General features: G+C 53.2%; 1 protein-coding gene across 1 annotated transcript in view; it reads left to right on the forward strand.

Annotated features, from left to right (window-relative positions):
- The first annotated feature begins 552 nt into the window (after nucleotides 1-552).
- The window catches only part of ARL15 (ARF like GTPase 15), a 257,775-nt gene continuing 242,591 nt past the window's right edge, over nucleotides 553-15,736 (forward strand). The window contains exon 1 of the mRNA XM_087815256.1: nucleotides 553-703. Within this exon, the coding sequence (XP_087671382.1) occupies nucleotides 656-703 (48 nt within the window). The 5' untranslated portion in view covers nucleotides 553-655. The remainder of the gene's footprint in view (nucleotides 704-15,736) is intronic.

The raw sequence follows: 15,736 nt of genomic DNA on the forward strand, positions 1-15,736 counted from the left end.
CCCGTGCACCCCCAGGGCACGGGGCCGGCGCCGTCCCAGCGGGGAGGGGAGGGGGCGTCCCCGAGCCGCGGGCCGTCGGGGCCGGAGCCTGCAGAAATCCCGCGCGACTCGGGCTCTAGCTGTCGGAGGCCGCGCTGCTCCCGGGCGCGCCGGGGGGCCGCGAGGTGGGCCCGTCGCCACTGGCTTCCTGCGGGGCGTGGAGGGGACTCTACCGCCGCGGGCCCCGGGGCCCAGCAGGACGCCGCTCCACCGACGAGGAAGCCCTGGAACCCGGGCTCCGGAGGCCGCCAGGCCGGTTTTCCGCCCCTCCCGCCCGCTCTTCCGCCCCCCGCCCCGGCCACCTCGCCCCGCCCCGGTCCCTCCCCCCGCGCCCCGCCCCACGCCCCGCCCTCCCGCGGACGCCGGGGCCTCGCCTCTCCCGCGCTCCGCCGCCGCCCGCCGCCGAGCCCTGCCTTTTATAGGCGCCGCAGCCAATCAGCGCCGCGCGCCCCCTCGGCCCGGCCCCCCGGCCAATCGCCGCGCCCCTGGGGCCTCCGTCGGCCCTCGGCGGCGCTCGGCTGTTTCCGTGCTCGCGGCTTCGCAGGGGCCGCTCGCTCGCAGCCCGGCCGCGGCTTTTTTCCGGGTTCGGAGCCGATCCGGATGCTCTAGGCGCCGGATGACCGAGCTCCGGGCGCCTGCGGCGTTTCTGTACATGGATTATCTGGTAGGTGCGCGACCGGCGCGGCGCCCGGCAGACCCGGCGCGCCCAGGTACCCCCTGCGGGCAGCCCCGCCGGTCGTTCCCGGGGCGGGATGCGCGGGGCCCCTGCTCCCGCCGCGGCCCGGGAGCTGCGCGGGGTTCGGGCGGCGGGGCGGGGGCGGGGCTGACAGGTGAGGCGGCCGGGCGGGGGCGCTGGGGCGCCGGGCCCCCGAGCGCCCCCTGCCCCCGCCGCGCGCCTCCTTCCTTTCCCGGGAGCAGGCGCCCTCTGCGCTCCCGCAGCGGAGTCCAGGTGCCATTAAACAGCCATAACCTGAATGGCTCGCTAAGTGCCCGGCTGCCCGCTCATTTGGCTGTGATTAGGTCTCTAAGCGGTGACCTCGGTCGCGCCGAGGCTTTAAAAGCACATTGCCTGCAGCCCGGCCGGCCCGGGCCGGTGGGACGGCGCCGCCTCCGCGCCCGCACCTGTGCACCGTCGGCCAGCCGCGCGCCCGCACCCGTGCACCCTCGGGCCGCCGCGCGCCCGCACCCGTGCACCCTCGGGCCGCCGCGCGCCCTCCCCGGTGCACCCTCGGGCCGCCGCGCGCCCGCACCCGTGCACCCTCGGGCCGCCGCGCGCCCGCCCCGGTGCATCCTCGGCCCGCCGCGCGCCCGGGCCTGGCTCGTGCCCAGCAGCTCGGGTGCGAGGGGCGGCGTCCGCCAGCTCTGGGGCCGAGCATGCCCCGGACGTGGGCTGTGTGCGCGTCTGGAATCACGCAGGCGCCTCGTCCTGTTCCAGGAGTCAGGTGTCCCCGAGTCGGTGCTCGGGGCGCCCCCTGGACGGGGCCGTCCGCGCTCGCTGCCCAGCAGCCGCCGGTGCGCCCTGGTAGAGCCGCCGCCGCCACGCGGGGTGAAGGAGATGCTTGGAAGCCTTGACCCTCCTGTCGTTTGGCTGGACAAGTGCAGTCGCGTCTCCACTGTAGAGTGGCCTGGCAGAGACTGGCCGGTGCCTTCTAGGAATCGCACTTAACTCTGGACTGACCAAGACTGCGGACGCTGGACAGGAGGCATGTGTAATGCGTGTAACCTCGCGTGTGGGCTGAGGTCAGCTTAGTGAAGGGGACAGATGCTTCCCCCAAAGCCTCAGGACCCCGTGGGCCGTGGGGAAGCTGGCAGTTAGCGGAGCAGAGTCAAAAATTCTGAGTTCAAATGCTGTTTTGTTGCTCGATGTCAGTAGCTGCCTCTATCTTTGTGATAAAGGGACTTTTCCCATCTACCACCGACCGGAGTCTGTTAAAGGAGTTATCTGATTGTGGCTGTTGCAAAATGCTAAGTGCCATGTAGGTTAAGAGAGTCTCCAGATATTTCTCAAAGATCGTTTTCTAAGTTAAATAACCGGTTACTTTGTAGCTTGTCTTATAAAATGCAGTACCGGGGATTTTCTTGCAGTCGCCCAAGTTAAAGCCTGTTGAGGATACTTACCAAATAGGAAAGGGCAACATTACCTGTACTGCTGAAAGCTAATTTTGGGCACTTAATTAAGTAGTTCCTAAGAAGGAAGTCGGGCAGTTCTGATCATTTTATTATAGTATTTCCTTTGTTTACTGGGTGAGTTAAATTTACAAATTGCATTACTGAGCTGTCTTTGAGATGTCAGTCAAACCCACCAAAGCATTTGGTGAGAAAATAAAAGGAAAACTGTGGTTAATTGCTCAGGTTAGTTTCTAGATGGAGAGTCTACGGGTGGGTGGATGAGTATTTGTGGGGCTGTAGGTGACCTTAAAAGAAGATTAATGTCGGCTACTTTACTGACAGTTTTGTGTCAGAGTCAGTGGGCCCCAAATTTGACTCTACCTCTTTGTTTTACCTGCCACGTGCCCTACCCCGTTGCATTGGTATAAAAAAAATCATGATTTTGCCACTTTAACTATGCTTTTTAAAGAAATCACAAGTGCAGTGAACTGGTCCCATAAAAATTATTGGCTAATCATTTGAGGTGAGAAAAAAAATCTTAAAGGAAATAAGTCAGTTTTTATGAGTGTGGCAAGTATCTTCTATGGAAAGATTTGAGAAAAACCCTTAAACATTTAGTAAAACATTTAGTAAAAACTGGACTGGAAAAAAACCACTACCTCTTGGGATGGTGTTTTGTGTTTACTTTCAGCTGATCGCCTCTCAGAATGACATGCCCCACTTCATTCCTTTCTTACTGCCTTCCAGGCCGACTCGTGTTCATAGACATGTGGTGTTCCTGTTACACACCAGTTCCTGAAAAATGAAAATCAGCTTTGTTGACTGTATCTGGGATCTTATTTTCAAAATAAATCAATTCCCAAGTTCTCTAATTATCTTCCAGGAAAAAAAAAAATGCTCTGTTCATTCCGAGGCCGAGCCTTCCGATTTTGCCGAGCGTGGGGACTAGAGTAAGCACCCTGTCCCGGCGTGGGCATGGCCGACACTGTGTGTCATCTTTTCTTCATTTTTCTTTTTAGTAGGTGTTTGACTTTCTTTTCTTTTTAAAAAATATTTTCATTGACTTTTTTAGAGAGAGAGGAAGGGAGAGAGAGAAAGAACCATCGATCGGCTGCCTCCTGCACGCACCCCGACCAGGGATCGTGTCCTGACCTGGAATCGAACTGGCAGCCTTTCCGTGCCCAACGGGATGACGCCCGACCAACCGAACCACTCGGCCAGGGCAGGCGTTGGACTTTCACGCTGCTGTTGGAAGGGGGAGCTGCGTGTGTGTCCTGTCCATTGCTTGTCGGACTGGATGTCACCTCTTAACCTTTTTTATCTGGAGGAGTGAGGAAAAGGAAGGGAAATGAGAGAAAGAGAGAATTGCTATTTTTAACGGCTTTTAATAGGGTCGCTGATATTAAGACAGATGAGGACACTCTCTGATTTTAGAAGTTGCTTTCGATTTCTTAACTTAAAAGAAACGTTCTCAATGAGAGGTGACGGATAGGTGAGGGACCGGGATAGTGCCTCACTGCCTGAGACGGGGTTTTTGTTGATTTCAGTCCGAGGAAACAGTGGTGAGTTGCTAATCCTAGATCATACGTGTCACCCAGTGCCCATGATCTAGTTGTTGAACTGAATGCGCAGGAGACAGGGCCACTTCGAATTCTCTCACCGGCTTCTACAAGGAGATGAGATAAAATCTGTTTGGATTCGGTGTTTTGTTCTGGGGAATGCCGAATGTATCCTTCCCCCTTCACTGAACGTTATCAAGATATAATTTGGTTGGCCCGGGTGGCAGTGTAACTATAAGAACATCTCAGTTTCCAGTTGACAAGGGAATCTGCCCGGGAGGCGGTACACCGGCTTCCCGTGCTCATGATGGGCTCCGAGGCCATGCTCACCCGTATCAGATCTACATGTACAGATTTTGCTGTTCCAACAGGTAGTGCCAGCATCTTTCTCTCCTGACAGGTAGAGCTAGTGGGGCGATGTGCAGAGCTTGGCGAGTGAGGTGGGAGAAAACCGTCAAGTTACAATGAAAGAGGAAAGCGTGTCTGCCTCCTGGGAGGCTGGACGAGATCGGCGTCTAGATGCCTTTCTGTTTCTTTTTGTCCTGACTCAGGTATGCGGCTTGAGGCTTGATCTGGATCTCACCCGGTTCCCCCCTCCGCCATCAAAACAACAGTAATAAAATGTGTTAGGGTTTGTGGAAAGCCGGTAATGATTGAATGAGATAATGAAGGGAAAGTAATTTATAAACAGCACGTCGTTGCTTTTCAGAAGTGAGATGGCATTGCTGATAGTGTGCTTATCTCCTGAGGAATGACGGTCACGGCCTAGTGGTGAATGCTGGGCTACCTTTTAAACTGGTCTCAGTGTATGGAGAGATCTGGAGTGGTCATCAGTAAGCAGGAAGTCACAAGATTCTTGAGGATTGTTTCATATCTATGAAAATAAAGCCACGTTCTGATCTTCAGATATTTTTGGAACCCTTGCTTTGTGAGTGGCCCTGACGGTCCCGAGGGATGAGCATCCAGCGGCTGTCCTTGGCTGTGGGACTGCAGGGCAGGCTCTCTGAGGACAGGGTGGATAAGGCATTGGGGGGGGGGGGAGGCAGCTTCTGCTGTGCCCCTCAGCTTTCTGGTGAGGTTCTCGCCTATTTCATCTTTTTCTTTGTTTTATTGTGAACTAAAATGCAAAGTGAGACTTGAAAATGTGACAGCTAACTGTGTAATTAGTCCTGGATGCAAACTGTCAGCCATCACGGCATTTGCATGTTGTGCTTGGAATTTAGTAAGACCAGGGCTCCAGCTTTCTTCCTTGTGTAGGCTGGTGAACCTGGCCTAGTTTCTTGGTCATAGGCTGCACCTGCCATTATAAAAATTTATGTGTCAGTGGGGAAGTTCAAGTGACGGACACTAGTTCAAATCCATCACCATTTGCAGGGTAAAAACCAACTAGCCAATGAACCAAGAACAGAAATTCACTGCAGAGGGACCCGGCACAGAGGTACAGGCCTGCTGTAAATTAGCCCATTTGGAAGGAGGCGAGAGGGCATGTGTGTGATTTTCTCTGCTGTTCACTTAGCTGAAAGGGCTGCTGTTTTTAACTCTGAATGACTGGACATTACAAGTTGCATGTTCTGACTGTGGTCAAACCGACTACCAAGTAACGAAATAGGCCAAACATTTTTTAGTTTTAACTGCAACTGGATTAGTCAGTCACATAAATATTCTTTTATTAATTAATAAATAATAAGATAAAAGTAATGTGAACACAATAAGCAAATCTACATCTGTGTAGTTCTCATAGCAAACAGTTTTAAGAACATCTGTACCATTGGGCAGGAGCTCTGGTTAAAGGCCTTAGGCCTGGTTCTCTGGCTTGGGTTCCTCCAGTCTTTTTTTTTTAGTTAAAAAATTTAAAAAAAAATTGATTTTAGAGAGAGGAGGAAGGGAGGGGGGAGAGAGACAGAGAAATATCAATTTGTTGTTTCACTTTTTTTTACTCCCCACCCGAGGATATGTTTTTATTGATTTTAAAGAGCGAGAGGAGAGAGAGAGAGAGAGAAACATCGATGCGAGAGGGACACATGGATCAGTTGCCTGCTGTGCGAGCCCCGACCAGGGGTTGAACCCGAAACCTGGGTAGGCACCCTTGTTACCAGCGAGACTGGGAGACCTTGGGTATTGTCTTCTTGAGGGAAAGATTTCAGTCAAGAGACAAAGTGTAGAAAAGCAAGAATTCATTGACTGCAACCAAAACACACGTAGGACAGTGAAACGGGACCATTGCTCCCCTGGCTGCAAGTCTCATGGGGTCCCTTAGAGGTTAGGGGACACATGCCTGTGGGGGAAGGAGAGGGGAAGGGAGTGGCACGGGGTGCTCCCTGGAGGGGAACCTTCGTTGTTAAGGGTTTTAAAGGCTGCGTGTTTAGGGGCAGTCTTAGGGGAGAATCGCAATAGAATATTCATCAGCTTTATGCCGACTACCAAAATGAGATTTATTCTCTTAATTTGTCTGTCCTTCGGTGTGGTTGGCAAATGGCAGTAGTTGGATTTCTGTCCGTCTCCCTGGGGTGATTTAAGCTATTTACCCTCTGGCTGGGGAGGAGAAGTGCAAACCATTTACTCCCAAGTGTCCTTGGTTTAGGGAAGACGGGATTTACTAGGTGGCTGCAAACTGCTGTTGAACCGTCTGTCTCAGTTTCCCCGTTCTGCCTGTTACGGAATTTTCCTAGCTTCTTACTACGCTGTAACACCCTGCTGGGAATTGAACCCGCGGCCTTTGGTGAACCCGATGACGCTCCAACTAACTGAGCCCCATCGGCCAGGGCTGCTCCACTCATCCATGATTCTTGTATGTGCCCTGACTGGGGATCGAACCCGCAACCTTGGTGTATCGTGGGTTCCTCCAGGCTCGAGTGTGAGTTCTAGGAGCGGACACCCGGGACGTGATTCATGCCTTCTAGGAGCTTGCGTTCTGAAGGACACTACGCTGGGGTGGTGGTGGTGTGAGCCTATGAGTTATGGGGGTAAAATCAGTTAACATTACCGCTCCCTCGTCACGTGCCCAGCAGCGTTGGAAGTGCTCCCCACGGGCAGTGGCATTCAGTCGAGGCTCGGGGGGGGCATCGTTCCCCTCCCCAGGTTCACAGCTGACAGGTAACAGAGCTGGGACCGTGGCCCTGGAGTCCCTTCCTCACTTCCAGCCCGGTGCTCAAGCTGTGGGAATGCGGCTGGAGTTTCCCGTGTTTCAGGTGAATACTGTGCCGCTTCCTGAGCTCAGGGTGAGGAGACCAGGGGCCCTAAGCTGCTGCCTGGTGTCCCCACACCTCCGGGACTTGGCTTGGCTGAGTGTCTGAAGGGGAAGGCTGGAGAGAAAGAAACACCATGCTTCTTCTCAGGTGTCCTGAGCCCCCCACCCCCATGGCCTGACGGTCACCACGCTGACCTTCAACATCTGACGTTTCATCGACTGACCGCAGGTGGGTTTCCAGGCAACCTTGTGAGTCAGCCCCTAGCGTGACTTCAGGGACACGCTCCGGCCACCACGGGCACCGGATTCTTTGGGAGATGCCACTGAGACTCAGGACCTACCTGTCAGCTCCTTTCCCAGGTGCTGCCCGGGAAGCGGGCCCATCCCTGGCAGACTCTAGGCCTGTGTCCCCTTTTGTTTATGGATGCCACCTGGGCAAAGTCCTGTGATGACCTGAACTAGAAGGGGCCGCGTCTGAGGGAGACTGGGTAGGAGGAAGGATTTCTAGGGAGGCTGGTAACTGCATTGCAGGTAAGGAGAAAGTGGTGGTTCCCGATACTGTCACCAGCTGGGTTAAGGGTGGGCTTTGATTTGGGGGCTGGTAGCCCCGTTAGTTCTGCTCTGGCCCCTCCCCTGGCGTCTCCCCGGATGCTCCTGGTTTTGGAGGAGTCTCAGAAGGCCAGTTCTGGCTGACCCTCATTTCCGAGTGTCTGCAAAGTGGTTGACACACTTAGTTGCAGTAGGGCCGAAGGCACATGGTCATGGGGGCCTCTGCTTGGTCGAAGGCTCTGCCGTCCCTGTCTTGAAATTTTTCATTTTTGGCACTTAGAAAACATTTTTATTTTGCACTGTGCCCCACCAATTATGGAGCTGGTTCTGACTTCCAGTGCCCCGGAATGACCCGGGGCAGTGGTCATCAGCCGAGTCATAACCTGGCCGTCTTGATGGTCACTTTGCCGCCAGAGTTGTGGCCAGTGCCTGATAAACGGGGGACTATGTACAGTGCAAAGCGTTTTACTGACAGCGCCTCATTTATTCCTCCAAATAATTCTCTTAACCAAGTACTACAGACTTGATTTGGAAAGAGGGGGACCGGAGGCTCTGTGAGGTAGCATTTGGCCAGGATCTTGTGACCAGTGGCGGGTCAGGGCTGGGTCTGAGCCCAGCTTGGCCGACTCCAAGCCCATGCTCGTGAGCCTTGTTCAGGGTGGGCTGAGGGGGGATGAGTCAGGGGCGGCAGGAACCGTGGACACAGTGCTGGACACTGAGGGGTCACTGGATGGCTGGGTTTGCTTTCCTTTGGTCACCCACCGTCCCCTCCACTCTTCTGCGTGAACTTGACGATCTGCTCCTTGGCCCTCAGCCAAACACACCTACCTGCATTTGATAGCAGCGAACCGTTGGAAAAGTTGGGTTTCCTGGACAGTCGCATTTATCAGGCTCCTTTGTACCTGGAATTGCTGAGCTGCTCTGACCTCTGGACTGCTCCTCTCGGGGTTGAGAACTTTCATTTCCTGGAAACTGTGTCCATGTGTCCCCGAGAGGGACTCCTGTGGGTTCTTTTCTCGAGGGGACAGCTGCTTCTCCGGCCACCCCAGGACCATTGATGGAGGCGAGGAAGGATGGTACCTGTTCCAGCTCAGTTCTCCAGTGGAGTCAGGGGCCACGGCAAATATAATTCAAAGTGTGGTTTTTAATACATGCAAGTATTCTGAATACTTGTATTTAGAAAAATAGAGAAAATAATAAAACACACTCCTATGTACCTACCTCCCTGATTGAACAGTGTTAACATTTGGCCATTTTCACTTCAAAACCCTGATGTTCTTTAAAGAGAAAAAAAAAAAAGTCTGCTGGCGACAGTGCCACTGCCCAGCAGCGCTTGGTAAAGGAGCCAACAGTAGATCCGCGTCTCAGGGACATCTCCCCAGGACACCGGCGCTGTGGAAGGCCGGACCCTGTCCCCGGCCTGATGCTCTCCACACTGTCTTCCTTCACCCTCCCCGTGGGGGCGACGGTCCCGAAGTCAGTGGGCGTCACCTCGCGTATGCTACTCGCGTGTAGGGGTAAACAGTGTGTAGCATTGTTTTGTGTGTGTTAACAACCACCCTTATCTTCCTGAAACTTGTTTTATTTCTCTAATGTTGTTGAGATGAATGAACTTGTGCCCTGACTGGGAGTCAAACCTGCGGCCTTCTGGTGCCTGGCACCAGGCTCCAGCCAGCGGAGCCCCTGCCCGAATGTACCTTTGCTAATCCATCTACTCTGTTGTTGGTGGGATGGGCATGTAGGCTGTCTCCAGTTTGGGGATTTGGGGAATAAAGCTGCTACAAACATTCTTGTACGTGTTTTTGGTGGGACAGACACCCACTCACTCGTTTCTGGTGGGTGGAGTGGAATTTCAGGTTACTAAATACCACCTAACATTTTTCCAAAATGATCGCACCAGTTAGACTTCAGCCAGGATGCCAGTGAGTCCAGTGATTTCCCATCCTCACCAGTACTTTTCGTTTTTGGAGCTTTTATTGGGCCATTCTGATGGGTGTGACTCCAGAAAATTTAAAGTTGCCCAGGGCTACATCCAGATGTCCAGGCATGAGAACAAAGAGGATTTTTTTTTTTTTTTAATTTGGAGAAATTGCTTGGCTGTAATCTGAAATTCTTACGGTATTCAGTTGTGTGATTCATTGGAAAATTCTGACGTGCTCAAGAGGTACCATGGGCATCAAGTGACTTGATTGTGTTTCTGGCTCCGCCACCCATGAAGGTGGGAGTTGGGCAGACTGGCCAGTGTCACTGACTAATATTATCTTCTTTATAGATAATTTAACATTTCTTTTACTCTAAATTTTATTTCTGTCACCTTCCTTCCTGGAGTGCCCATCTTTCCATTCTTCTAATTCTGTCAAATAAGTGATCATAAAGTTGCCTTCACGTAATTATCATTCTTTCACACAAACAACTCATTTTTTATGCACCTCTAGTTTCCGGGTGCTGCCTTGGACACCAGCGATGTGCAGGTGAGCGAGACCCCGGCCTGCCTGCAGGAGCCCGCGCTCGTGCGGAGATGAGACGCGGAAGGAAGCGGTCATGTTCTGGGGTGGCAGGCTCTGTTTGGAGGGAAGTAAAGGTTAGGAAGGTAGCATTTGAAATGGGAACCTAGACCTGGGGGCCAAGGAGAGCTTCCCAGGGAGTCCCTTTTAATCCACGACACTGACGTGGAGTCGAGTTGGCCCAGTGACAGGCAGGGTCAGGGCCGGGCAGGGAACAGCTTGTGCAGGGACTTGGTGTGAGTAACTCAGGACTTCGGGGAGCTCCGGGGCCCCGTGTGGCTGAGCGGGGTTACGAGCAGCGGCTGCGTGTGAAGTCGCAGAGCCCGGCTGCGGTTACGGGGCGGGAACCTTCCCAGTTTGCCCGCAGTGCCTCCGATCTGGCTGCGCCGTGAAGCGCCTGCAAGGCCCCAGGCAAGCGGGCAGGCCGGCTGGGGGTCCATCCCGCTTCCACGTGGCGTTCACAGGCAGGGCCGGGGGTGAGGGGAAGTAGGTGCTTTCAGCAGCGTGTACGCATCGCCGCAGTGTTACAGTGAGAGTAGAAGATGGAACAAGGAGATCTTAGTGCCTATTTTCAGGATTTCCGTTTGAGCGTAGTTCTGATTATCTCTTACCGAGGAACCACCTTAGAACTGAGGCTGGGCCGGCCGGGCTGGCTCAGCGGTTGAGCATCGACCTAGGATCCAGGAGATCGCGGTTCGATTCCTGGTCAGGGCACATGCCCGGGTTGCGGGTTCGATCCCCAGTGGGGGGCGTGCAGGAGGCAGCCAATCAATGACTAGTTTCTCATCATTGATGTTTCAACTCTCTCTCCCTCTCCTTTCCTCTCTCTCAAATCAATAAAGATAATATTAAAAAAAAACACAAAAAACTGTGGCTAACACAGTAACAATAATTTATTCTGCTCATGAATCTGGATGTAAATTGGGTTCGGCTAGGTTGTTCTTGCTCAGGATCCCTTCTGATGTTACAATCGGATGGTGGCTGGAGGCTTTTTCATATACTTGTCTGGCACCTGGGCTGGGACAGCTGGAGGAGTGTGGACACCTGGGCTGGGAACACCCAAACAGCTGGGGCTGGAGCAGTGTGGACACTTAGGTGTCTCTCCTCACCTGGTCTTTCTGCACGAGAGTCTCACATCAGGCTGAAGGCTCACAGAGAGGAGGCGCCAGGAGAAACCAGCAGGCAGCTACTCTTCTCTCACCAGGCCTCAGCGTCTCTTCTGTGTCCTGCTCCTCAGGCCATCGTAGTAAAGCCGTGCTCTGGCCGAGGGCAGGAAACGGGCAGTACGTCTTGGTGGGAGGAATTGAATGTGTGGGCAGGTTTTAAAACCACTGCCAGCCCGGCCGGCATGGTTCAGTGGTTGAGCATTGACCTGTGATCCAGGAGATCGTGGTTTGATGCCTGGTCAGGGCACATGCCCGGGTTTCAGGCGTGTGGGATGCAGCTGATCAATGACTCTTTCGTCATTGATGTTTCTCTCTCTCTCTCCCGTCCTCTCTCTGAGATCAATAAAAACATATTTAAAAACAAGCAAAGCAAAATAAAACACACCACCCCCAGCATTCAGGGGTGATGGGGTCACGTACTGTGGTAGGTGCCACTTGAAGGAATGCATGTGGGGGGAAGTGACCTTCATTTTGGGGTTACTGAGTTGGTGCCACTTGTGCGAAGTCCAGGTAGAGATTTCTCGTGGGGATGGGAGCTCAGACAGGTATCTTGCAGATGGAGTTCAAACAGCCCGTATATGTACTGTTCCTTGCCATATATATATATATACACACACACACACACAGATATATATATATCTATATATATACACACACTGTCATTAGTGCCGTGTGGGAGGCACAGTGCCAGGTATTTTTCCTGCATCATTCATGACTATTACCATTTCAGAGATTAGAAAACCGAGGCTTAGAGAAATCGAGTGTCATGCCATGACATGATGGCCCAGAATTTGGGCCTAGGCCTGGCTAGTGTCTGACCTCAGCTCTTCCCTGCGTGGATGCTCCCTGCAGTCACCGCCACAGTGAGCTCGCCGAGGAAGCCAGTGCCCTGGTCAGCTGGCCCCTGGTGGGCACCTAGTGTCTGTGGGATCAGCAAAAGGAGAGGAACCTACAGAGGAGCCTGGGAGGAGGCCCTGGAGAGGGTCAGGCCAGGCAGGCGGAGAAGGGAGCCCTTCAGAGGAGGAAGTGGCCACCTGTCACTCAGTGCCCAGAGATCATGGGAGGTGACTGAGTGACCACTAGTTTCGGTCAGTGGTGACCGTGGCCTGAGCTCTATCTGAGGGAGGCAAGGAAATGATGCTGGTGCAGTTTCTGTCAGGAAGTCCCATGTGGCCCCGGCCGGTGTGGCTCAGTGGTAAGAGCGTCGGCCTATACAGCAGAGGGTCACAGGTTCGATTCTCAGTCAAGGGCAGGTACCTGGGTTGCAGGTTCAGTCCCAGGCCCGGTCGGGGAGCATGCATGAGGCAGCCAATCCATGTGTCTCTCTCACTTCGCTGTCTCTCTCTCCCTCCCTCCTTCCCTCTCCTCTTTCCTCCCACCCTCTCTCTAGAAATCAATGGAAAAAATATGCTCTGGCGAGGATTAAAAAGAGAAAAAAAAAAGAAACCCCACGTGGAGAGGGAGGTGAGGGCGTGAACGGGAAGATGGGGGTGCTGGGGGCTCTCCTTTCTAACCGGGACTGAACTGGAGATGGTGAGATAAGGGGGAGAATGTGACACCGTCCTGCTGAGTGTGACTGGGGGCCAGTGGGGCTGGGGTGGGCTGAGTGGGCCTGAGGAGGCTGCAGATGTGCAGGTCGAGGGGTGACCAGGGACCAGAGGGCTGGCTGCCGTGCTCTGAGTCGGAGACTCGGCGGAGCGGTGTCGCCGGTCGTCTAGGTGCTGTGGGCTCGGGTTTTCCTTCCAGACTCAGTAGCTCCTTGGGCGTGGGTGTGGACCATGTGGAGGTAGGATTTTTCCAGGTGAGTCCGTGGGTGGGTGATGGGTGGAGGAGTGTGGGACCCAGGCAAGAAGATGGGTGCAGCCATGGCCTGTGACCCGAGGCAGCGGGAGGGCAGGCAGGCGAGTGGGCAGTGCGAGGAGCCGCGGTCGGGGTGAGGCCCAGTGATCGCTGCCACCTCGACGAACTGTTCAGAAGCCGATGGAAGACAGTTCACGGTGGGTGGGCATAGGGATGGATTTGAGAATGCTGGCCAGAGGTAGACCAGGTCTCCGAGGGAGGCGTGGGGACGCTGTGGTCTGCGGAGAAGATGGGAGGTTAGTGTTGGGTGGAGCACCCTCGCGTGGGGGCGTCACCAGGACCCGGGACCAGGGTGGGACTCTGTGCCTCAGTTTCCTCATGTACAAATTAGCCATAGTAATAGTACTTACCTCACAGAATTTAGTTAAAACATGTAGAGCATTTATCTTTTAAAATTCATCTTTATTGCTGAAAGTATTATAGATGTTCCCTTTTCCCCTTTCCCAAAACATGTAAAGCATATAAAAGAGAACCCAGACCCGAAGCAGAAAACCCTTGAAAGAGGCCCTGGGACCGTAAACGTGGTAAACGTGTTCGCTGTTATGAACCGGGACTTGCATATAAACAAGGGTGCAGGGCACTGTTGTCACCGAAGGCCCCTGCTCTGATCTGTTCCTTCGTCCGGCCAGCCCGTCGGAGCTTCCGGCCCTCTCCGCGCGCGTGCAGGCGACCGGCTCAGAGATCGCCGCTGCTCGTGTTCCCACGGGGTGGAAGGCCCTGGGCCTGTACACGGCCCGAGTCGCCCTTGGACGGTGCTGCTTGGGGCTGTGACTGCAGTGTGGCCGGGCGACAGAGGGCAGGCTCTCCGAGGCCCTGCCCGGGAATTGGGTGGTGTTGGGAGCTCTCAGCGTCTCTTTTGTTGGAACCGAACAGTCTGAAAGTCAAGTTTGTGCCTCGAGAACTTTCCCCGGCATGTGACTGACGGGCCCGGCCTCTCCCCCCCCCCCCCCCCGCTCCCCCTCGGACCGTTTCCTGCCAGGCAGTGTGTGGTGGGGGACGGAGTGTGGGCCGGTTTGTGGGGCAGGCTGCTGTTCTTCGTCATCGTGAGTGCTCGCTGAACGTGGCCGGTTCTGGGCTACAAGTGGAAAACCTCCTGTGATTATTGAATTTCTTTTTCTCTCTATCGTAACTTCTACTTTATTCAATAGTTATATTTCTCTTAGTGCAACACAACTTTCCCCTTGGTTCGTTGGGTTTTTCAGGGCTGGGTATTGAGACAGGATTAGTTGGTCATATCCTGGGTTTCCGTCACATTTCCTGACATTTTTTTAGGGCCCCATCCGACCTGACCTTGACTGTGGGCAGGGTTACTTCTTGAGTCTGGAGCGGACCGTTCTAGAATTTCTGTGGACTCTGGCTGTGGTTTTTCTGCAGCCTGCATGTGTAGGGAATAGAGTCCCTCCCTAGAGATGCTTCAACTTTCTCCCAGGTATTTCTTTGTCCGGGGGACATGCCTGGCTGTGTTGGTCATCTTTGGAAATGCCCATAGTTGAATATTTCCCATTTCTTATCTTCTGAGTGCTTCGTGTTTTATAAATGATTAAGTCTGTGAGCTTAATACTCATTTTGAATAGTTTCCTGAAACAGAATACTTTGATTATGTAATAAGAATAGATATTCAGTTGCTGATTTTTAAAACTCTTTAAATCAGACTTTTTATTACATAGGAGAACACAAGTATAATGAAATTATAAAGAGCTGCGTAAGGAGTGATGCATACTTTCGTTCTTTATGAATAAGCCACCATTAAAAATGCATGGTTATAAGAGATGAGAGACAGACAATCAAGGTTCGACAGGCACACGGATGCCTGATTCCCGCGTCTGGTTGGGAGCAGTTTTTCTGTTTCCCAAATCCAGAGTGCGTAAGAGTTCATGTCTGAGGCAAAGACTGTTTGTCCCACTTGCTTTATATCACTGCAGTGAGAGGTATTAAAACAACAGCAGTGACAAAAAATGAGGATTCTTCTAGGAGTGGGTGTAGGTAGCATTTTCCCAGGGATTCAAAATTAATAAAGACTGCCCTGGCCGATGTGGCTCGGTGGTTGAGCTTTGACCTGTGCACCAAGAGGTCCCTGGTTCAATTCCTGGTTAGGGCACGTGCCCAGGTTTCGGGCTTGATCCCCAGTGGGGTGGGTGCAGGAGGCAGTTGATCAATGTTTCTCTCTCTCTAAAAAAATCAATAAAATCAACGTTAAAAAATTAACAAGGACTTGTGGTTTATGAAGCAACATTTTCCTCATGAAACATAGTGACTTTAGGTCCTTGATTTTAATTCAGATGTATAGCCCTGTGTTCAAATACTTAACTTCCACGGAAAAGAATCTCCAGGCTTTTAAAATATTCTCTGAGGGGTGCATGCCAGTTGGTTTTGGGGAAAAGAAACCCCTCCCTCCCTCTAGCCTCTCTTCCTTCTTCCTGTGTGACTCCCTCACTCCACAGAGACCTCCCGAGAGCTTAGTGTTTGGTGGGCGCTTGGGCATCTCGATGACGCAGAGACGACTCTTTATCTACTGATTGGGAGCCTGCAACTTTGAATACAGCTCTTTGCTTGTGGAAAAACTCTAGGTGACGGACTAGGACCCCGGGGGGAGGGAGGAGGAAATTTTTCTGTGAAGGGCCAGCTGGTAAATGATTTAGCTGTGCAGGCCATACAGTCTCTGTCTTAGCTACGAAAGCAGTCATAGGTAACTCGTAATAGATGCAGGTGGCTGTGTTCCAATAAAGCTTTATTTACAGTGGGCCAGGCAGTGGGCCAGGTTTT

This window comes from Miniopterus natalensis, chromosome 3 (genome assembly GCF_054644295.1).
Source record: "Miniopterus natalensis isolate mMinNat1 chromosome 3, mMinNat1.hap1, whole genome shotgun sequence".
Lineage (NCBI taxonomy): Eukaryota > Metazoa > Chordata > Mammalia > Chiroptera > Miniopteridae > Miniopterus > Miniopterus natalensis.